This window comes from Ochlerotatus camptorhynchus, unplaced genomic scaffold, assembly GCF_037179485.1.
Source record: "Ochlerotatus camptorhynchus isolate MF236.1 unplaced genomic scaffold, CSIRO-AGI_Acam_v1.1 ptg000070l, whole genome shotgun sequence".
NCBI lineage: Eukaryota > Metazoa > Arthropoda > Insecta > Diptera > Culicidae > Ochlerotatus > Ochlerotatus camptorhynchus.
In genome coordinates this window covers 1663494-1686758 of record NW_027040560.1, presented here as the reverse complement: position 1 = coordinate 1686758, position 23265 = coordinate 1663494, and the positions used below count along the sequence as shown (strand labels likewise).

At 37.7% G+C, this 23265-nt stretch overlaps 1 protein-coding gene across 16 annotated transcripts in view; it reads left to right on the top strand.

The window, feature by feature from the left end:
- The window catches only part of mask (multiple ankyrin repeats single KH domain), a 129500-nt gene that overhangs the window by 60918 nt on the left and 45317 nt on the right, over positions 1-23265 (top strand). For 7 of the 16 annotated variants that reach the window (XM_065217029.1, XM_065217023.1, XM_065217018.1 and 4 more), the window contains exon 2: positions 4531-4569. The exons of the other annotated variants lie outside the window; for them this stretch is intronic. In XM_065217029.1, the coding sequence (XP_065073101.1) occupies positions 4531-4569 (39 nt within the window). The remainder of the gene's footprint in view (positions 1-4530; positions 4570-23265) is intronic. 16 annotated transcript variants of the gene reach the window in all.

The following is a 23265-nucleotide window of genomic DNA, read 5'->3' as shown; positions in this document are numbered from 1 at the left end:
TACCGTCCCAATGACGCGTTCAACTATATAAAATTGATAAATAGCAGATTTTTAGCGATGGGCCCAATCTTAGATCCATAGGCCAACATTAGAGCCACTTCCTCTATATAGTCAGGATCTTGAGCTCCCGACCCTGCATTTACACGAATTATCAATGCAAATTCTAGTGCCGCCGCCTAGTGAGAAAATTCCGAACTAAACTGACCAAGATTCAAAAGGTCTTAGACCTTAGTCTCCTGAACAACATTGTAGAAAATAGCTACCTTTTATGTAGCCAGGATCCAGAGATATTATATGTGTACTATGTTCACATGAGCACTAGAGCCACCTAGTGAGTGAATTCTGAACTGGACAATCCAATATAATGTTGGTCTTTGCAACATTAACAACATTGCCGAAAAGCGTAACTTTCTAGATAATTCAGATCACGAAAGCTAAACGATGCTTTCCATATACATTAGCACAACCTAGCAAGTGAATTTCAAACTAAATTGTTGCTAGGAAATATTCCAGAGAACAATATTGGCGAAGACTTTTGAGCTCAAGCTTTTCGACAGTAACAAAAAATGTAACTCTATAAATAGATCACTGGGCGTCTGAGAATTTTAGTTTTATTTTAACTCATTAAGGACAAGATTGATAGAATCCACAAATAACCGCTATCATAGCTGATTTTTTTTCTGTATTGCGCTGAAAGTGTCTTAAAATTACTCCCAGAATTTTGTACTGTGGTTTCTTAACATTTTCCCCTGAACTTTCCTCCATATTTCAGCGGAAGCTTGTTCCAGTTTTATTAGGATTATTTTTTACGACCCACTGGAAGGTTCTTCTGACTTCCACCGGAAGATTCCTGCAACCTCTCCTGGAAGCTCGTTCCAGTTCCTCCAGAAGTGTCAATATCGGTGAAACAGTTCCTATCCAGTTCATTTGGACTAGTACTGAACATCATTTTCAGGGCTGATTTCAGACGCACGGAACGCCAGTACCATCTTGCTGACCTGTATACTTGTTTGGACCAATAAGCGAGTTCGACTTGACATGGCCACTTTTGGAATATTCTTCCCAACATTCACGGCTACACGATGCAAAACCAACTGTGGAATTGCTTCTAATCAGCATCCTGGAAAATGATAAACATATCTCCAACATTTTACTTGTCTATTTGGTATATGTTGCAGAGATGGGCAAAATATTTCAAAACGGCCAGGCCTACTGTGCAGCATTTAAGGGGCAAGATGATTCAGAAACATCGGGCCTGTTTAAGTCAAAGATTTAAACACAATGCTTCAGAATCCAATAAATGGATAAACCGTGGACATCTCGTACCACGTTGTTATTTATAAATGATCGGTCGTTGGGAGCATCTAGTCTAAAAATGTTAAGAGATGCTCCATCTTCCTTTAGTGGTCCGGACATGAGCACTAACTCTTGTCTTAGCCCTATATGGCCTATGGTTATAGCGCCATTACTCGCTTCTTTCTAGAAAAATATTGCAAAAAATCAGCTGTGGAATTGCTTCAGATAATAATCAAAGGACAGCCTGCGAAGAAGAAGCCACTACAGCAGCAGAATCACTTTACCCGGATGAACTTTCCCCGTCAAGGACCTCTTCGAGGATATAAACAAGATCTTTATAAACTGCAACAAATTCAATGTCGACTTGTAGGCCACTGATGAAGCCATCTGATTACAGTTCGCTTACCTATGAAGCCGAAGGAAAGAAACTAAAATATCGTGATTGTGGGACCATCAGCAATTATCCGTCAAATCAACATCCGTTGATTCCGAGCGATCATTTTTGGTGTCCAGAAATTTTGGAAGCGATATTCATTCTTAGCTGAATGATGAAACTTACAATGCTTATAATGATTATTTTGTCAATCACAAAGATTGAATTGGTACAATAGTCGGTTGAATAAAGCTGCATATTTTCATTCCGCCTCTTTTTTTCTAATTTTGATTCAGTAAAATGCATTTTACCAGGTATACCGGTGTTTTTTTTTTGAATTCCAATACCGGAAATACCGGTTTTAAACAATTCCGTCTCAAATGACGAATCGCGTATTTGAATTTTATTAATAAATTGTATTACGGAAACCGTCACTTCTGATCGAAATGACGTCTGAGACAAAATTTTAGAAAAAGTCTTTCTGGAAAAATATACAAAGTCAATTGTTTTAAGTAATTTTGAGCAAAACAAAAAAAAAGTTAAAAACTGAAATATCTCGAAATGCTCTTGTTCAATATTTATATTTATTTTTATTGAAAAACAAAAGCTTATGACAAATGCAATTTTTTTGTTCTATTTTAAACCTTGAAATTTGAGAATCCTAGAACAACAGTTTTTTTTTAATTTTTTTAACGTTTACGTACGTTTTTTAATTAAATTTATACACAGGAATCAATATTTGAGAAACTTTAAATTGTTTTCTATCCAAAAACTACTTTTTATTTACTTTGAAAAAAAGTTTAAAAATTTAATCAAAAGTTGATGTTTTACAATTTCTGACAATTTTCAAGCGTCCAAGTTTTTCAATATTTTAAATGTTTTAATTTTTCATGAGCTTATTTTTAAAAACAAAATTATAGGAATTTAACAACTACATTATGAGATATTTAAGTTGTTAACACTTTTTTATAATTTTTACTCAAAATTATGATAAAAAATTACTGTATATTTTTCTCTACAACTATTTCTCGGACGTCATATCAATCCAAAGCGATGTTTTCGTGCTACAAGTTATTGAAAAATGTCAAAAGCGTTATACCAAAATGTGAATGATTATCCACAACAAACAATTATACAAAGCTTCATGCAAATCGGAGAAGTTCTAGTCAAAAAATATTTTTTTTTTGCTTTTTGGAACTGCTCTTTTCAGTGTAAGTGCCTCAGTGTTGCCAACTCTACATTGAGGCAAAAGAAGGTAAAATTTTTATAAGAACCACTCATGAATTTTAATCACAAGAAGTCGGTATGAATTTCATTGATTTGCCTTATGAAAAATAATGTTGAGAAAAAACATTAAACAGAGCAACTGGAACCAAACCATGGACGTTCGGATTACGGGGTCCGTGTGTTGACCACTCGCCTTTCAACGCTTGGGAAAATGAATCGGTTTAAGGCGTATAAGAGCTGCCTAATGTTAGACGAAAATCATTCTTGAGTCATATGTGTCGCTCATAGGTTAAGTCTTATGAAATTCTTAAGTTTATTTGCCTCAGTGTACTTCTAAACCTTCATTAATCTTTACCATTATTTGCACAGGAACATATTTTGGGGTTATAAACCGAATGTTGGCAATTTTTTTCCGGTAAAGCGCCCTACTGATCATGTTGCACTGGTTTAGGGATAAAAGGTCGAAAGGAAAAATGCTCATGTAAATATTCTGAAACTGGTTCCTCGTGACTTCAACCAAATTCTCAAAAGTAAAATATGATTTTCTACTATTTCTCCTTCTTTGAAAGCTGTTCGTTCTTTGAAATTTGGTTTTCGTTGATTTCGCTGTGATGTTGAATGATATGATAAAAATATTATCTATTCAATGTACCCTTAGAAAGTTTAATAATGAGAATTATTTGAGATACTGTGTTGATTCTCTAGAAAGTATTAGGCATTTCGAGGAAGTTCAGGGAATTCTTGAGCAGTTCAAGAAAGGCACTTTTTCAAAATTTATAGTGTAGATTCGCTATATTTATTAATAAAAATGTGTCCAAAGGAGTGATTTGCTTCTAAAGGCTAAAAGCCATGTGACGTTCAGGCTAATCTCTATCCATTTCAAGATCGTTTAATTTTGATAATATAAATTCTAGCAAATTTGGCGTGCGTTTGATTGGCGTAAATGTCAATTCAAATTTCCCGTAACAACATTGCAATTAGCAGGTGGCTATATCCTGCAATGCACTATTAATTCGTCCTTGCGTACCAAAACATCTTTTCTGATGGAACTAACATTCCATATGGGTAGGAACTCTTGCTACATCCAAATATCCCATATCAAGTGCCCATTTTTACAATGATCCCTTATCACGATAGATCCGCCCATTTCCCCTAATCATGTACAATTATCAAATGAAACTGCTCGCGTACGTTTTGCACTTTTGTGTCACATGATTTCAGCGTTTTACTATCACTACGACGGAGGCTAACAGCTACTACCATTGCCCATTAGGTCAACAATTGCCTAATTGAACTCATTCAATTTGATTAGATCCGTCGTAATGCCATTCAAGCCAAGTACCCGCAGCTCTTCTCGCCCTTCCGCCACCGATGATTCACCACGATGGTCGGTGATATAGGTCATGCCTTCGTCGTTCTCTAAATCTCTCCGGTTGCAGATCGCATGTGTTCTCCCTCTTTTCCATTTAAACCATAACTATACATCACCTCCGGCAGATCCATCCTCTCCTCGTTTCACCAAATCATACTATTTCCATGTCACCGAAAACCTCATTTTTCGTCAATTTTTGTTTTCTCTTGTCTTTTACATATACATTCTTTTTCCGGTTCTTTTTTTCTCCCATCTCTTCTAGATTCTGCTGGCTTGTCTCTGTCTAAGGCCAGATCTGCTGGTAAGTGTGCCACCACCGCCGTGCGCGCGCCCGCCACCATTATAATTGTGTCAATATCAATCGATTTTGTGTTTGTTTCGTTGTTTTTCTTTTCTTTTCGCCATTCGATTCGGCTCCTATTCTGTTTCTTCTTATTTGTTTACGTTTTTACTAATTTATCCCCCGCATCTCCTCCTCCTCCTCATTCTCCTCCATACCTAACAAAAAATCGGATTGTGGCTGATTTCATTATTTCCCATTTAATCCATTGTATTTGATTTTGCTTTATTTTTCTCGTGCTTCCTGATTCCAAATTTTGCGCATCTAACACCTCATGAATTTTCCACTCTGACATCGATTTCATCCCGCGAGCATTTCTGGCCTTGGAAAAACAGACAGCGAGAGCAGGATCAGGAACGGCAGTTGTTGTTTTAGCGGCGGTTTCTTTTTTTTTTCTGACGCGTGTCCTTGTGTCTTTCCATCCCAACAAACGGCTCAAGAAGGCAAACCGAGGGGAGGGGTCGCTGTTTTCGCCCCATTCAAAAGTCTATACCTCACGTGGGAACCGAACCGAATGCTTTGGAATGCTCTTTTGTTTGTTTTTAAGCTTTCTCGAATTGCGCTTTTGTTTGTGTTCGTTTTGGTTAGTTTCCCCTTCCGTGTTCTTGCATTCGACCGTCGCTTCCAGCAACGAGGGATGTTGCGAAAGAAGCGTACATTTGGATAACAATTACTAATTCGTTTGCTTCAAATCATCATTAACATGTTTAATATGCACCAAATTTTCGGAATCAATTTGTGAAACAGGGCCATTCTTTACCAAAAGAAAGATTTGCTCTTTTGCTGCATAATTGCCATCAGTTTTTCGCCTTATTTTTATTGCTCAACAATTTTGGAAATTAATTTATCGTCCCTACTCCAATCCGGATGAAAACTACAAGAGCCTTGAAGTAAAATATGCAAGATGCCGAACTTTGTGAAAAAATACGTGTTAAAACCAAAACTCAACACTTAAAATCAAAATTATAATTCACTTCTTAATAGGTATTAATCCCAGAATTACCGTAGAATTCTGTTCAGATTTATCGTGACATTCTTATTAAAACTAACAAAAAACTATTCGCGTAGAAATTTCTTGAAAATGTCCTAAGAATGTCTTTTTAATTTTCCTCGATTTTTTTTTTATTAATCTAAGAATACGATTTCTTTTGTATTTTTTCTCTCTGAATTACCATGAATCTGTTCCCTTGAGTTCTATTTATAATTCCCTTTGAGTGCTCATAAAAATTCCCATTGGATTTTCATTAGAATTAATTTTCTATTCTCCTCAAGATTCTCATACAATTATCAACGGATTTTCCTTGAAGTTCTCACAACTACATTGGAATTATTCTCTGAATAACAGGAACTCAATTCATAACTTCATTTTTCATTCTATCTAGAATCCCTTAGAATTCGTCTCAGAATTCCTTGGGACTTCATCTTAGAAATATGTTGGAATTCTTGTCAGAACTCCTTACAATTTTTTTATACTGGCGACAACGCTCTGATGAGAAAATGAAAGCCCACCTTAAGCACCTCCCCTGATCTTATCCTTGTACCCCTCTAACCTTGGATAAGCCGCGAGTATTCGGTCCAACTCCTACTAGGCCTAGAATTAAGTAAATTTGGTTACGAAACAATGATTTGACGGCTCCGTAAAGCTAACGCGATTGAGCCTTTCAAATAAACGAACTAGATAAAAACAATCATTTAATTTCAGGATTAGTCTGTCATTTCAGGGCATTTTGGCGATTTCTAGGCCATTTTAATATTTGATAGCCATAAGTATTGAATAGTTTAGCCATTTTAACATTATTGGATCATTTCTAAGGCAATTTTGGCGATTTATGTAATGTAATGTCGGCCCTAAATGCCCCTAATTTGGGCCCATACATAAATTCAGCAATCGACTAAATTTTCAATAGCGACCAAAAATATCCCTTAGTACCGTCCCAATCTAGATAAAATTGATAAATAGCAGATTTTTAGAGATGGGTCCAATATTAGATCCATAGTCAACGTTAGAGCCATTTCCCCTATTACTATATATCAAAAATTTGGGATGAGAGTGAAGATGTCAACTCCCTGTTGCTAACATTTCGTGGATAAAGGGTGGGCTCTTCTCCCCATTAATTGGGGCATCTTCCTGTTGGATGGCTCGTATAGTTCTTTTAATTGTCCAGGCTCATTCGCAGTAGCTTTACGGAGCCGCAAGTCAGTTTTTGTTTAACAGAATTACTCAAAACTTATATTAGTAGAGCGGGGGCCGATTACTCGCGGCTTGCTCGATGTTAGGGATAACAGTTGATAAACAGGAGGTTTGGCGACAATTAATAAACACAAGGTTTGGGGATGCAGTGCTTAGGATTTCGAACCAAGCGCTTTGTTTTGATGTTGCGTTTCAAAGGCATTTTAGAGATTTTTAGGTTATATTGGCCTTACAACATCTGTATTCCATATTGGTGGGTCGGTAGCCATAGGAATTCCTTATAGTGGGTCACAAGCGACAAAAGTTTGAAAACCGCTGGAATAGCGTAAATGACGGATTCAGCAATAGCTTTGCCTACTATCAGCAGGGGCTAAAAGAAGTCATATGAAATATACAATTGTTTTCAAATTTTGTAAAATCGTCTGAAGGACAGAAGGAAAAAGTTTAAAAAATGCTTACGTAGCATATGGACGGCCCCTTTTTTATGTCTACATGAATTCATGATTTTTTAACCTACAAATTTTTCACAATTTACTAAACTCACTCGCCAAAGTACCAAATTTAACGAGCAATATCCGGAGACAGAATGTTTACATTCCTAAAAATCTCCAGCTATTTTAAATATTAAAATTTTACAAATTTTAAACTACGCACGAGACAGGCAAAACTATTCCAATAATCCAATCATTCACTTTCCTGCTCAAAGCTGGCACCCTAGAGCTCTCGACTCGACCCCCAGCGGACCCTTAAACCGCAAAACTATGCACAGACGATGACGACAACACGAGTCTATCATGATTGCACCGTTTCGATTAAGCTATACTTATCCATTCGCATTGAGACGGGGAGCAGCTCCGGTGAAAGCTATCATTTTCAGCTCGCCCAACCAACCCAAACAAAAGTGCTTATCCTTGCCAACTGCCGGCGGGGCACAGCATAACCATAAGGGACGTGGCGCGCTCGAATCGTATCGTGTCCATCGGCCATTATTATCATCGGCATCAATGGACGGAGAGTCTCGTGGGAGACATAAGCGCGCCCACTACTCTCCTTTGCCTGCCAAACACTACTCGATGTTCGTTGATGACTAACTTTCCGAACTTTTCCACGACTACCTTTCTTTTTTTTTGGAGAGGGGTGGTAGCTTTTGCATTATCTTGCCCCCTGCTCCACGCTCTCTGGGAGGTCAGCCTAAGGAAGCTAAAGGAAAACTGCATCAACATTGCTGCTGGCATCATCGTAGTAGCAAAAGCGATCGATATTAAATCGAGTGGAAAAAAAATGGATGTTTGCGTGCTGAAAGCGTTCAATTCGACCAACGATTGGGCAGACCTAGCGGTCGACGACAGGGCGGCTACACAGCCACACATAACTACGTAACTACTAGACGCCCCCGGTTGGCTCTGGGTTTAGATGTGGCCACCGGCAATTATTCTTTTTGATGACTGTTGTAGAACGCCATGCATCCTCTCACTACGGTGCTATAACAAACCCATCTATATGTACCGTTATAGGGGTGGTTATGTCCAGCGGCCGGTTGAATCGTTCCGTTTTTAGGGCAAGGTTGAATTTGATGAAACACTGCTTTGCGTTGTTTAATTTAGCGCAGTTGAAAAATTTACGGTATCAGCTTCGAGTCTGGTATATGGTGGTTTAGATTGCAGATTTGTTGCCTCGTTTGAAGAACTCGAACCTAGATTGTTGTTTTTGGCCAGATTGTCTTGATAATCAGCAATACATTTGGTGGAAACATTGTAGACTAGACATTTGAAGAAACACATAGATCAACTGGATCTGGCTAGCAGAGATCGCGAGTTCTCAACACGTCTCTGATGGGAACATAGGGTTGTCTTCCTTGGGACTCAAGGATATTCAAAAGGCGCTCTCTGGCGGCGTCATTATTCGCATATTGCCAAACTGCAGATTAGAGACTTGACCTTAATTGTTTTGTGATCTAAGGTGCTTGGTGGCCTAGTGGCGATCGTTTTTGCCTAGTATTTTAGTTCAATAAATTTATGTTTTCTATGAAGGGTTACGGGATGTAAACTCGGCCTAGCCCCTCAACTCGATCTATCCAGCAAATAAATCCTTTTTCAGCAATAAATCCTAATTATATGGACACAAAAACTCACTACCCTTTTTTAATGAGACGAATTGCGTACATTTCCTGCTGAGAACAACATGAAGGTTAAGTTAACTTCAGGGAACTCGTGTGAAGTTTATGAAAATTTTGCGAACTTCGGAAAATGTTAACGGATTTAAGTAAATTTTATCTTTAGGGAAGTCTATGAACTTCAGAAAAACTCTAGATAAGGAAGACAACAAACTTCAAAATAATTCTGCCAACAATTCCTTTAAAAAAATCTGTGTGTTTCCTACAATACAGCACACAACTACAAGAAAGTTCTAAAAGCTATAATAAAATATTGGAAACTTCAGGAATATTATGCAAACTTAAAAAAAAGTCAGCTCACTTTTGAAAAAAAAAATACAGGCAAACTCCAAGGAAATTCTAAGCCTTTAGGAAAATTTTGTGAAATTAAGAAAAATAATTAGATCTACATGCAAGTTCATTGAAAATTGATCAAACTTTAAAAATATTGCGAAATTTTCTGAAAAATTTAATAAACTGCTGAAAAGTTTTGAAAAATTCAGAAAACTTATATTAACTCGATTAAAATAATGTGACCTACAGGAAAAATCTGGAAACTTCAGAGACGTCTGGGATCTTCAGCAAAGTCTGTAAACTTTATAAAACTTCAGAAAATTGTACTATTGTATTATATTATATTGTATCTATTGTATTATCAAAAAGAATTTCTGGGAAATTTCGCGAACTTCAAAAATATTCTGCCAATTTCAGTGAAGTTGGTGAGCTTCAGAAAAATTCTGCGAACTTCAGAAAATTTCAACGGACTCTTGAAAAGTTTTGAATAGTTCAGAAAAATTGCAAGAACTCCAGGAAAATTCCGAGGATTTCAGGAAAATTCTGCAAATTTCGGGAAAAACCTCGAAATTTCAGAACAGACTGGGAATTTCAAGGAAGTTTAAGAACTTCAGGAAAATTTTACTTAATTCAAGAAACTCTGCGAATTTAAAAAATATTCTGCCAACATCAGCAAAGGCGGCGAACTTCATGAAAATTCTGATAACTTCAGTAAAGTCTGCTTCCACCAAGAAAATTCTGCGAACTTAAGGAAATCTCTGCAAGTAACAGGGAAGTTTACGATTTTTCCCAGATCTGAAGGGAAGTTCTTCCTAGAATTTTAGAAAAGTTTTTCCCAGAACTCCAGAAAAATTGTCCTTAGAACTTTGGGGATGCTCTTCCCAGAATATCAAGGAAGTTCTTCCCAAAACTTCAGGAAAGCTCTTCTCCAAAACTTCACGAAAGCTCTTTCCAAAACTCCAGAAAGGTACATCTTAGAACCACAGAAAAGTTCTTACCAGAACTCTAGGGAAGTTTCATCCAGAAGTTAAGAGATGTTCTTCGCAATACTTGAGGGAAGTACTATCCAGACCTTGAAAGGATTTCTTCCCAGAACATCAAAAAAGTTCTTCTCAGAATTTCAGAAATGCTCTTCCCAGAGCTCCAGAAAAAATCTTCTCAGAACTTTAGGGATGTTCTTCCCAGAATATCAAGGAAATTCTTCCCAAAACATCAAGTAAGTTCTTCTATCAAGGAAATTCTTCCCAAAACATCAAATAAGAGCTTTCAGGAAAGCTCCTTCCAAAACTCCAGAAAGGTACATCTCAAAACTACAGAAAAGTTCTTCCCAGAACTCCAGGGAAGTTTTATCCAGAACTTCAGAGATGTTCTTCCCAAGAAGGGAAGTTCTATCCAGAACTTGAGAGAATTTCTTCGTAGAACATCAACAAAGTTCTTCTCAGAACTTTAGAAATGCTCTTCCCAGAGCTACAGGGAAGTTCTTTTAAGAAGTTAAGTAAAGTTCGCCAAAAAACTTAAGGGATGTTCTTTCTGGATCTTCAGAAAAGTTTTTCTCAAAATTCCAGTAAAATCTTCCCAAAACTAGAGGGAAGTTTTTCTCAAAACTACATGGAACTTCTTCAGTGGCGTTTCCTTAACCTCAATCTACCTGTGCACCAACTCTCAAAACATAAACAATCATCAAAATATTGCTTTCAATGGATAGATATCGAGTAAACTAGAAGATTAAGCGTATTTTTCAATTAATTCGAGTATGAATATGGCATTAAATCTGGTTTTGAAAGATGGTGCACAGGTAAAAAGTGAGGTTACGGGACGCCACACCTGAACTTAAGGGATGTCTTTCCCAGTACTTTAGGGAAGTGCTTCACAGAACCTCAGAAAAGTCTTTCCTACAAGTTCAGGGAACTACTTCCTTCAATTCCAGAGAAGTTCTTCCCAGAACTTTGAAGAAAATCTTCAGAAAACATTAAGGAAGTACTTCCTAAAACTTTAGGAACATTTTCCCACGACTTCAGAGATGTTCATGGAAGTTCTTCCCAGAACATAAGGGAAGTTCATCCCAGAACTTGAGGGAATTTCTTCTCAAAACTTGAGGGAAGTTCTTCTCAAAACTTTAGGAAAGTTCTTCTCGCAACTTTAGAAACTCAATCAGCACAAATCTGTGGTAGGATCTTACAGCAACTGGACTATGTCTAAAATAAGTCACATACAAAGTTGTCTCAACCGTTTTGCACCAAGTGTGCTGCTAGGAAAACTTCAGAAAAGTTCCTCACACAACTTCAGAATAATTCTTCCCAAAATTTTAAGGATGTTCTTCCCAGAACTTGAGGGAAGTTCATCCCAGGAGTTGAGGGAAGTTCATCTCTGAACTCCAGGGAACTTCTTCCATAAACTTAGGGATTTTTTTCTGAAGTTCTGGCAAGTTCATCCACGAACTCTAGAAAAGTTCTTCCCATAACTTTAGTAAAGTTATGGAAAGTTACAGAAAATGTTTAGAAATTCAGAAAATTTCTGCAAACGTCAGGAAAGTTCAAGCAAATTTTTGGAAAGTTCTGCAAACTTTCTGAAGGTTCAAGATCTGTTTTCAAAAGTCCATAGGCTTTTCAAATGTTACGCGAGAAGTATTTACATGCCAAAATATGCGACGAACTAGTGTCACTCACAATATGCCGTGCTCGTTACATGAACAGTGTGAATAGGATGTAAACCTATGATAAACTGTAAAAATGATGGTGATGTGTATGGGCTTGTATCCAGTTTATAGCAAACTAATTATGTTGTTGTCAGAATTTCACGCAAGAAATATGCTTTTGGCAACGATCAATTCTTGCACTATTCCAGTATTTTGGGTGTAACAATTGGCTTGTTAGAATGGACAGTAATTTACTACGCTAAATCTCTTGATATACCATTTGGAATTTAGAAAAGTATTCATGGATTTCCTCTCAGAATTTGTCAATCTTCTCAAAATGTCCTCGAGAGAATATCTTGGAATTTATTGCAACTCTGCTCAGAATTTCTTTGGAAATTTCTTGTGAATCTCCTGAAACAGTACTCAGAGTTTCTTTGTAAATATGTTCAAATATTCTGGCACCAGAAACTTCTTGAAATTCACTAATAATTATTATGAATTCTCTAATTGTCTTGAAGCATTCTTCAAACTAGCTTGAAATCAAGATCCTGAAGTCAGACACAAGCTTTCGCTCAAAAGTTAAAACTCCGAACAAATGTGAATCAAAATCAATATATCGAGAATTCAATTCAATAAAAATGGGTGAATTGTATTGTAAATCCATTAAAGCATCTACATCATAAAGTTGTACGTCATTATACGTCTAAATCATAAAGCTTTAGATACTACTGGCACTTCTTTAGTGTGAGCAATTATTGAAACAACGAAATGCAGTATTTTTCGCTCTGCCATTTATGACCAAATTATCGTTGCCTTGAAGCACAATTCCCACACGGCTTTTGGGCTTGTGATTAAATAATTCAGCTCCACCAATTAATCAAAACCCTTTCAGCGCCTAGCCACTGGGATTCAATCGATCCGTCTGGTGGCCCTGGCAAGCAAAATTACAAACAGCCAAAACATGAACATGGAAAGCTTTTAAACGGCTGCCCGAATGTTTTTTGAAACCGAAAACCCACCACTATGCTAGTCACCTTCATCTAGCTAGGGCATCATTATTTCTAGAAAAGAGACCGATCCGACCTCACGCGGCGATATATTCGTCCTCCCACACAAACGTGCCCCGCAGCTTATTATGAGACCCTGTGACACCTCATCAACGTCACCGGGATGCTCGAGAACGATTGAGCATTGATTTTTACGGCGCTGTTGCTCTGAAGTTTTGACATTTAGTCACACCACCACTACCCGCTTTATTAGGAGCATGCATGTGTTGCGTTTAAGTGCGTATATGTACAAGTGCCCGCTGTCTATGCTAATTAGCATTAGCATATTCGACGAGCCGAACCGCGCGTTCGGGCAAGGGTTTGGGTTACGTACAATAATCGTTATTGTCACTTCGCTATTATATTGATCATAGACGTGACCTCGTCGCGCTTGAAGGGAGTGAAAGCTGATGCTCCCCAATGTATTTACGTGCGTTCGTACGTCGTCGTAATGACGCGAGGTAGGAACATAGGAAGCGCACTAATCACAACTTCCTCTCACGCGACACTACATGCAGTCCGTGGCAAAGTGTATGTAGGTACCTTACTTCACCTTCGTCTGGTCGACGCCATTAATGGTAAAAGCTATTAGGGCTACAAATTTGCTTCGAGTGACAGCTATTTTTTTTTTTTTTCGTTTGTTTTGCTTTACTCGATATAAGTGTGTAACTGATGGTGCAAATTTAATCATGAATTTGTGATTCCGCCGTGGGGAAGTGAAATTGAACAACAATGTATTGCAACTCCGCGCAACATAAGGCCGATAAATCAAACGGATAATAGACCGATCAATACACCGCTGGCTGCAATATGTTGCCTTTTTCTCAGGGGTTGTCTTTTCCCATTACCTGCGATTAGTAGAGTCGCTACACTCTTTGGCGCTGCATCTGGCCAACTAATCCAGTACACCTAAATACCTTGACGTGTGGTGCCAGCGATTAGACTGAGTTTACCACCCATCCATCCATAGTGGATGCCATTTTTTCCTGTGCAACTTTTTTGCCGTGTCTCAATCTTCATGCGGCTGCACAGTGGGGCGACTCCATACAAAAACCGATCATAATGATTTTTTTTTTCGGTTAAAATCGTAAACAACATACTTTTCAAGCAATTTGATACTCCTGAATCCACATTTTGAGTTCAAAATAATTTATTTAAACAAATCGAGGGTGGTTCTGCACAATATTCAATTCTTGTCGGGTTATCCTAAAACTTTGCACTCCGAGGCTAGAATCTATCTGCGAATCTTAAAAAATATTTTCAAAATAATAGTTCACGAAAATAAAGTTAAATTACGACCGGCTTCGCCCCACTGTGGGCTGTTTTGTTGTTCCCCGGTTTCAGCACTCTTCGCCAAACGACGTAGGTAGTTGGTTACTTTTTGTCGTTGTTGTATTGTTGTCGTGATTCGCTGTTCCTTCGTCCGTCTGTTGTTTTGCCACCGGCCGACCGACCGACCCGACCGTGTCTGTGTGTGATTGCGCATTTTCTCTTTCCTAAATAAAATGAACTCCAGTGAACCGTAACAGCACCGATGACCGTTCACCGGTTGTAGGTTTTATTAGTCAACCACCAGCACCGGTTGCGAAACGTTGCATCGTTGAGTGCCATACTGGGACATAATTATACTTTTATACCTAGGAAGAAAAGAAAAATTTAGTTATAAGCCAAAGAGGTTGGTAACCATTGTTGATGTAAGAGGACAAAACAAAACTATTTGTAATCTTGGTTTTGCGAACATTTATCTTTATATGTGTGGTCAGGATCAGTCATAACAAATTTACAAGAGATGGTGTATAAGATAATATCCTAAATAAATGTCAAAAAGCTTACCGTGAACATTTTATGAAAATAGTCCAAATGTCTGAAGTTCCGTGAAATTATTTGAAGTTCGCTGAATAAGGCAGAATTTTTTAATCGACAATTCGACTCCGATTTGTATGAATTTTTGCATAATTGTTTGTTATGGGCAATGATTAACATTTTTGCTAAAATTTGGTGATTTTGAATATTGTAATATTTTCGAAATGGCATCCCTGGAACAACACGGAAACGGCATTTTTGATCGAAATGAGAAAGAATAATGTCTTTCTGGGAAAAAATACACATTGTTTTGAAGTGAGCATTTAAAAATAAATGTTAATTCAAATCTCCCAAAAATGTCCCTGGCAATCTTTGAAAAAATAATATTTTTTTTGACACTTTAAACCTGGCATAAATTCAGGGTGGCCAGCGCACCGGGAAAACCGGGAATTTTAAAAGACGCCGGGAATTTGACGGGAGAACCGGGAAAAAATTGAAAGTTGAATAACAGCTTGAGCTTAATCAAGCAAACATATGTTTCTTCAGCTCTTCTGAATCTTCCTCAGTATTCAGGGCTGGTAGCAGGTCACTTTTTAGTGGCTTGGTCACTATTTTCCAGTCAGTCACTAAAAAGTCACTTTTTTCGGCACAAAGTCACTAAAGTTACTATTTCTTAAAATTTAGTCACTAAAGTCACGTTTTTACGGCTAATATTGAGAGTAATGGTTGCTTTTGAATTTCCAAAAATTAATGACATCCCTCTAAAAGAATTTGTCTTTAAAAATCTCATAAAAACGCTTGATTTCGCAACAAATTTGTTTGCCTCGGGTCTCCTAAATAAAGACATCATACCAGCCAACAAATTCGTGTTAGGCCGATACCATATAGAGACCGAAGATAAGCGAAGAGGCGAGCGAAGCGTTGAAACGAATTTAAGGAATTGAATTATTATTTATTGTTCCATAAAACCACTAAACTTGAGATAGGCCCTATGGTTAAAATCTAGAGCACTAGTGTCATAACTGACTCCCATACCCTAGACATATTTTGCATGTCCTTTATCTTAAAAATTAATCCAGATTATATAACTTAAATTAATTCCCAGCTTGTGATCTCGAAATAGTCATAAACTTATCACAGACTTTCTTAGGTTAGTTGTCCAAACCTAAGAGGTCGAAAAAAGGGCCTAGGAAAATTTCCAAGCTCTACACATTTTCGCAGGGACCAGAACTTATATGTCCAGAATCAACAAATTTCCAAGTCCAGATTTTAGTAAACAAAATCAAGATCATGAAATGTTTTCTATCTTTCTAAAATTATTTCAGGCCGCAAAATTTTCTTAATTTGATTGTCTTAAGTCCTAGCATTGAATAAATAATGTTCCACAATCTCTTGACCACATTTTTCAAGATCGAGATTTTAAGGCCTAGATGCATGCAAAATTGTCTATGATCTCCCAATCTCATTAAAAATACTCATTACAGAATATTTTTTTTTTCTTATAGGGTAGAGCACTACTTCGTCGTAATCGCCCATTTCCGTTCTATCGATCAGAAAAGATCATTAATATCAATGATTTCACCATGCACAAATCAATAAATGGTTTGTTCCGATGCGTTAGTTCATTAGCTACAACATAAATCCTATTAGAACGCATTGTATGAATATTTACACTCATTGCTCTCAAAACAAAAGAAGTGTTCCTAGCGAATCCTCTTTTTCTACGTTTATCCGTAGGACGAAGAAAATCTAATGGTGTTTCAATGCGTTAGGACGGAATTGAAACTCGTAGAACGAATTTAGAATCAAGAAGCAGTGTTAGATTTTAAACAATATCTCAACAATTTGTAACTCTTTATCAAATCCAACGGTACGTATGGAAAGGAGAATGAATTTAGAAGTCATCTTTGACAGAAATGTTCCATTTTTTGTTTAAACTCGTTCAGAAAAGAGAGGTAAAGCGCGGGTTGTGCTTAGTAGGACGGAAATTAGATCAAAATCCCTATTGCGATCGAGAAAAGTTGCCTTGGTCCATAGTTATAAAAATTTGTTAAGAGTTTGAGGTTTTAAAAAAGTTTCTGCATCCGAAATCTTCAAAATTGTTTGTCCTTGAACTGCCAAAATTTGTCTAAATTCGAGATTTATTCATTTCAACAATTCACGTTCTGAATAAAAAAAAAACTTAGTGAATTATTCGTTTAAAAAAATCGAGGTAGATAAATGAGTGAAGAGCGAGAAAATGGAGGTTAGAATTAGATTATGCTCTTGCTTATTTGATAAATAACAAATTCATGGGATTCTTAAACCATGTGCATTATTTTAAAGAAGCATGATAACTGATCATGAGTTGTAAGTAGTGATGCACCGAATAGTGTTATTCAGCCAGGTAATTGGTATTTATACCGAAATGCTAACTGATATTTTGCCATTTTTCTCTAAACTAGCGGCCAGTCAAATTGTGATACTGCAAAGCTATATATTCAGCCGGACGCTATGGTGGCCGAATATTCGGTGCATCACTCGTTGTGAGTTTATAAAATTTCGCGAAGTGGGTAGCAATCAACGAAAGATTGAAATCATATCTTTTTGCTCAATAAATGTCACTATTGGTCACTTTTTCATAGTTTTAAAGTCACTATTTGGTCACTATTTTTGTTATTTTAGTCACTAAAGTCACTACTATTGTATCAGTATATATTACCAGCCCTGGTATTCATTTGAATCTATTATCCGAAAACCCTTTAAATTCTGTTTATTTTTTAATTCTCCTCACAATTCACACACAATTTTCTTCAAAATAACCTAGGAATTCTCCTTGAAGTTCTTCCCACAACTCCCTTGCAATTCTTCTAAGTGTTCGTCAGGACTTAATCCTAGAATTATTTTGGGATTCTTGTTAGAGCTCCGTTGATTTTTTTTTTCGAGTTCTTTTCAGAATTTTGAGCTTTCATGTTATTAGAACCCTGTACATTTTTCCAAGACTTGGCACTGTTTGGAACCCAATGCTTAAAAATTTTCTGATTACTGGCAGCACTGAGCTGGCAGTCCTTGGTGTTGAATGCAGTCAGCAGCAGATCCTCGGAGATACCGGGTGGGGTATTGAAGAAGTGGAGAATCTTACTCGGGAAAGAAAGCGATTGTTCTTGGAGGCGCTGTAGTCCTTGAAGCTGATCGAATTGTACGGCAGGGTTGGTGGACTCTGACGAGTAGTTCTGCTTGGAAAATGCAATCTGAATTTTACTACCATCATTTCCGATTGGAATGTTGTTCAAGTGCTGAATGTTCTTTGGTCGTCAGGAACTTTATCCTGACAACATTTCCGTACAGGCAGAACTGATTGAACAGATTATCGATGATGACTGTGTTGTTATCGAGTCCGTAGACCATCATCACTGCGCCCTGTTGCTTCGGTGCAAATCCGTTTCCTCCGCCGGCTCCCAGAAGGGCTGGTTCAGGATCATGGTTGACTAATAATTATTGACGGTCGTTGTACGGGGTCGGCCTTCTGTCGAAGATGGTAGGATCGTGTAGCAACGGGGCTCGTCCGCTGCAGGCATCCTTGGAGAAGGCTGCTTCCAATGTGTAGTCCCCCTAATAAAAAATACCATACCCGAACTATAACCCAAATTGTTGAACTATTCCACAAATGGTTGGGATGATACTCTGAACACGACGTTAAGCAAAATAATTATACAAATTTTATTAGGGCCCGTGTCGTTTTTGTCATTGAGTTTTTCTGGCTTGACATAGTCGATCTTCAGTGTGTAGCAACCGGAGTAGATGTCACAGCCGTTCATTGCATCGCGGGCTCTGGTGGCGGATTCAATGCTGTCAAACTCAACCATAGCTTGGACTCCATTCTTCTTGATACGTTGCACTTGTCCGTTGGGTGAGCAGATGGTGTGTAGAACGTCCACTGTAATAGGATAGACTGGATTAATGATGCTGAACAGCAGGATATGGTTGGGCCGGGTAGCTGACTCGCAATTTCGCCGAGACTCATCTATTACGTTGAGACAGTGAATCCAGATCGAAAATAACTGCAATCAAAATTATCCCGTTTTCGTGTACTTCCCACGCAACACAATCAATTCGTTTAGGTAGTTGACAGTTCGATAGGTAGATTTTGGTTTCAGTTTGCGTAACTCTTCTATTATCAACTCTGTACTTCACTACATGAGAATTCAAGAAAAAATCAAAAGAAATTCTGTGACAAATTTTTAGAACTACCGATACACAAAAAAAATCAAGATTTGAAAAATAAGGAATTTGCTCAAGATATTTTCATTGAAATTTTTGGAGATTTGAGATTTAACACAAGTTGCGATATTCCGAACAAAGTAAAAATTCAATCATATAGTATATTCTAATCAAACGGATCGCTTCTATTGGAATTGTGACCCCTCTCCTTTGTTTGACGCCTGGAGCCAGAGTTACATTTTCCTCGTGTGTGCAAAAATGTGCTGCCGAGACTCTCAACAAACCGTCTGCAGTCGCAACGAAAATAACAAGTGACGAGCGAGAAAGAGACACGCGAGAATAAGATACGAGCGAGAAACAAATGCGACACCCAAAAATCCTGGCGAGCCTCGCGCTGATCTCATGTGTCTCATCTCATGTGCTACGATTAATGCTAGAACTGCAGAGCTCGAAGTTCTGGAAGGTGTAGGTAAGCGAAATACAGGCTGTTGAAACTTGGTTACTTTGATCGACATTTGCACAAACCATTCCTATTTTAGAGGAAAGGTAGTATATATTTGCAGTGCTTAAATTCTTGAAATCCTCTAATAGGAAAAGCCTTTAATTTGCCGGTCAATTAGAATATTCTTTGTTTATTTTTTCCGGTTCAACACTTAACTGCACTTGCATGACTAACATCTTTAGACACGTTATTTTCAAAATATAGAATGGACAAAAATTCTACAAGAAGTGTATCGGTATTGTTTAGTACGGGGATTTGACCGTTGCAAGACGTTCACACATTTTCAACGTACATAATTTAACCATTCATCGGCAACACAATTGGTATACATTGTTAGATGGGATGTTACGTATTTTGAATAGATTATATCGGAATGCTACGAATGCAGCAATGTTATGATAATTCAATGGGTGGAGGATTTTTTGCAGAACATTTTTTTCTTGGCGTGTTACCTTTACGCTTTCACTTGTACTTTGTTACCATTACTTTAAAAATATTCAGATTTTTTTAATGTGCCTCATGTGATCGAGCATTCAGATAAATTCTATAACAGAAGCGATGACCCACTGGGTGATGGCGCGGTCTATGCTATTTAATAGCTGCAGCAAAATTTGGGCATGAACGGGCATCATTTGCTGTAACTCAGATGAGCGTGTAGACTAGTGTAGTGATATATTTACCATTCCAATTATTAATATCACCAAGTCTACCGACCTTCTGTTCCGTTCCTTCAAATCGCTTCCTGGTTGGCACGGTACGATCTAGGTGGCTTCTGCTGATCATTGCTCTGCGGGTTTCGATGGCATCGTTTTTGCGTCGATGTCCGTAATCGCTAAGAAGAAATAACCTTTTCGGTTGAATAATGGGCGACCTTGCCTTTGTATACCAACAGTGTCAGAAGGAAGCGCCTGAGTATCGGCACCAATTCCACAAAGTGACCACCAAGCGCCACCATCTCGCTACAACAAACCAGAAAGTTGTACAGCCATTGCTACTAGCTGCAACAGATCAACCAATCAAATCACCGTGTTGCCAGAGTGTATGGTTTAAATTTGGAAAGACCGTGTTGAAAGTTGATCTATCCATTTGAAAAATTATGATATTCAAAAACTTAAGCACATTCTTAAGTCATCCTTTTTTTCAACAACTCGCTAATTCAGATCAGAAGAACATCAGCAAATGCTGATCTTTTAAATCTTCCTGGCTGTCTAGGGAGCATATCTAAAAGAATATCCTGTTACTTATGCAGCGTTTCCTGAACATCTACAAAATTTCCTTAAGTTTTAGAAAATTTACTCAAATTTCAAAGTACCTTGAAATTAAACGATGGTGCAAAATCTTCATCTTCAGGAAGTTCATTTAGATTTTTAAGATCTCTGACAAACTGCTATGAAGTTCCCTAAACTAAAACTAAGATCCCTGAAGTCTTCTATTTTAACTTAACTAATTCCCTGAAGTTTTTCAAAATGCCCTGTACTTCTATGAAGTTATACGCAGTTCCTCGAATTATTACGCAGTCCACAAAACTTCATCAAAGCTTGCTTCACGTCTAACGTTTCTCGTTGATTTTCCGCAATGTTCGACGCACGAAATTTCCTGAATTTGTGCGGAATTATCTGAACTATTTCAAGTCCATGAGGTTTCATCAAAGCTCTGAAGTTATAAAAAAGGTCCCTGAATAATAAAGAGGTTCCCTGCCATCAAACAATAAACTTCTACGAAGATACCTAAACTTGTATAAAGTTCCCACTTCTACGAAGTTTTCTGAACTTTTACATGATCTCAGAACCTCAAATAATTTCACTAAATTAAGCTCATGATTCATCTGACATATGTTGGTCCTAATGCATAAAACAAAATATAATAATAATAATACCAAAGAAACATTCAAAATCAGGACAGTGTTCTAGTGAAAACAGTTAACGGAACATTAGAGTCAAACGAAGCATAATTGTTACTAATCACATTAGCGACAGTATGAATAGCCTCATTCGGCCCATACTGTCAATTACGAGCTGCGAGGTGTATGAAGTGTCGTTGTCTTATAACTTTTTCAGGTACGAAGAAGAAGAGTTACCGAAGCAGTTCAATGAAACTTTACGAAGTTCACTGAAGTTCGGTGAGCTTCTACAAAGTTAGCTGAACTTTAAAGAAGAATTGAAGTGCACTTCAAGAAAGTTTCCTGAACTTTTAAAAAATTCCCTGAAGTACCACGAAATTTCTTGAAGAACTACAAAGTTCCTTGCAACTCGGATAGCAGTTCGTACCCTGGTGTAGTGGCTGTAGGTGCATTGTCAGACAGCACCAGCAAATCAACAGAGGAAGTGGTAGAGGTGTTGCATGAAGAGGTGGTGATAATGGACTTGCCCTCAGGAGGCCGATAAAGCATGCAAAAACGAACATCAGCATCCTCGGCAGAAAGGGTTTGCGGATCTGTCGAGATTCGATGCGTTGCTAGCACAAAAAAATATAGGAAATCGATCTAGATCTCCATTGTAATATTTGTTTAGTCCTTCGGCTCCGCAGAGCTTTCAAAGATATTGAGCCTACTAAATAAACATTTTGGAAAACATGGTTTTCGATTCAGATACTGACCGTTGAGTGTGACAAATATGTTGGATTCATCCCAAAATTTACAATCCAGCTTTCTTATTTTTCATCATATTTTCAGGTTGACTACTACTTGGGACGAACACACCATGCTTTTTGTCTAAATATATTTGAACAGTTCTCAAATTTAAGTGCATGTTTGAATTAACTAGTGATGTCGGCTACAGCTTGAAAGGCTGAAAATACTGATGGATGAAGTCACACGAATCAATTTCAACAACGAAGTTTTTTTTAAAGGGCCCTCCGAACTATTGGTTCTCTGCCAGCTGCAAAATACCTATCAATTTGATCCACCAAATCAGGCTGATCAATGTCCCAAAATTTGAGCTAATTTGGTGGCGAACTGATTCTGCACTGGCTCTTTGAAATTTATATGGGAATTACTATAAGAAAAGTGTATTTTTTGTCCTCATCGTTCTAGCCCTGCACCCCCCCCCCCCCCCTTTCTTACGTGAAAGTTTCCCAGCTACAACTTTGTTGAAAACCACTTTATAATTGAATGTCAAGAAAATTTGTTATTAATTAATTTCCAAGTTGATAACTTGCTGGCAGGATTAATCGGCTGTTTTCAGGGCAACACTGCATCTTGCCCTTATGATATAATAGCCTCGATTTTTTTCCTATTATTCCCATGTTGTCTGCTGAGTAGTAAATGAACCATGTCAGAAGAACAACATTTTCCTGATCAATTAAAAATTAGTTATCCTAACGTTCAATCTTTCAATTCCCACATAAACTTCAACGGGGCAAGTGCAGTATGAGTTCGCATCCTAATGAGATCAAATTTTGTGAGAATGATCAGGAGCTGATTTGAGATCGTTTGAACTTGGTGGAGCTAAATCAATATTTTGAACCATGAAAATTCCATGCGCATGGATCGGTAACAAATAACCCCGCCGGTAATTGGTTCGTAATCGTTTAACTCATCTTCCGCAATCTCTCAACCCTCAAAAACTGAATATCAACTGATTGAAATCAATCAGTTGTACCAGCAACACGAGAATCTGACAGGACTACAACAGTTCTCTGCTGTTTTTTTTATCACCAACCAGCCACTTTTAGCATGTACGCAGGACGTAGGTACGCTGCCGATCTCCCTGGAGCTCGCCGAGCTTAGCTCATGAGACACAGCACATGTGACACGAATGAGGCACGTAGGAACAAAAAAGAAACGCGTCTCGAAATGTACCAGGCACCTACGATCTTATAGAAAGTGTGTCTCTA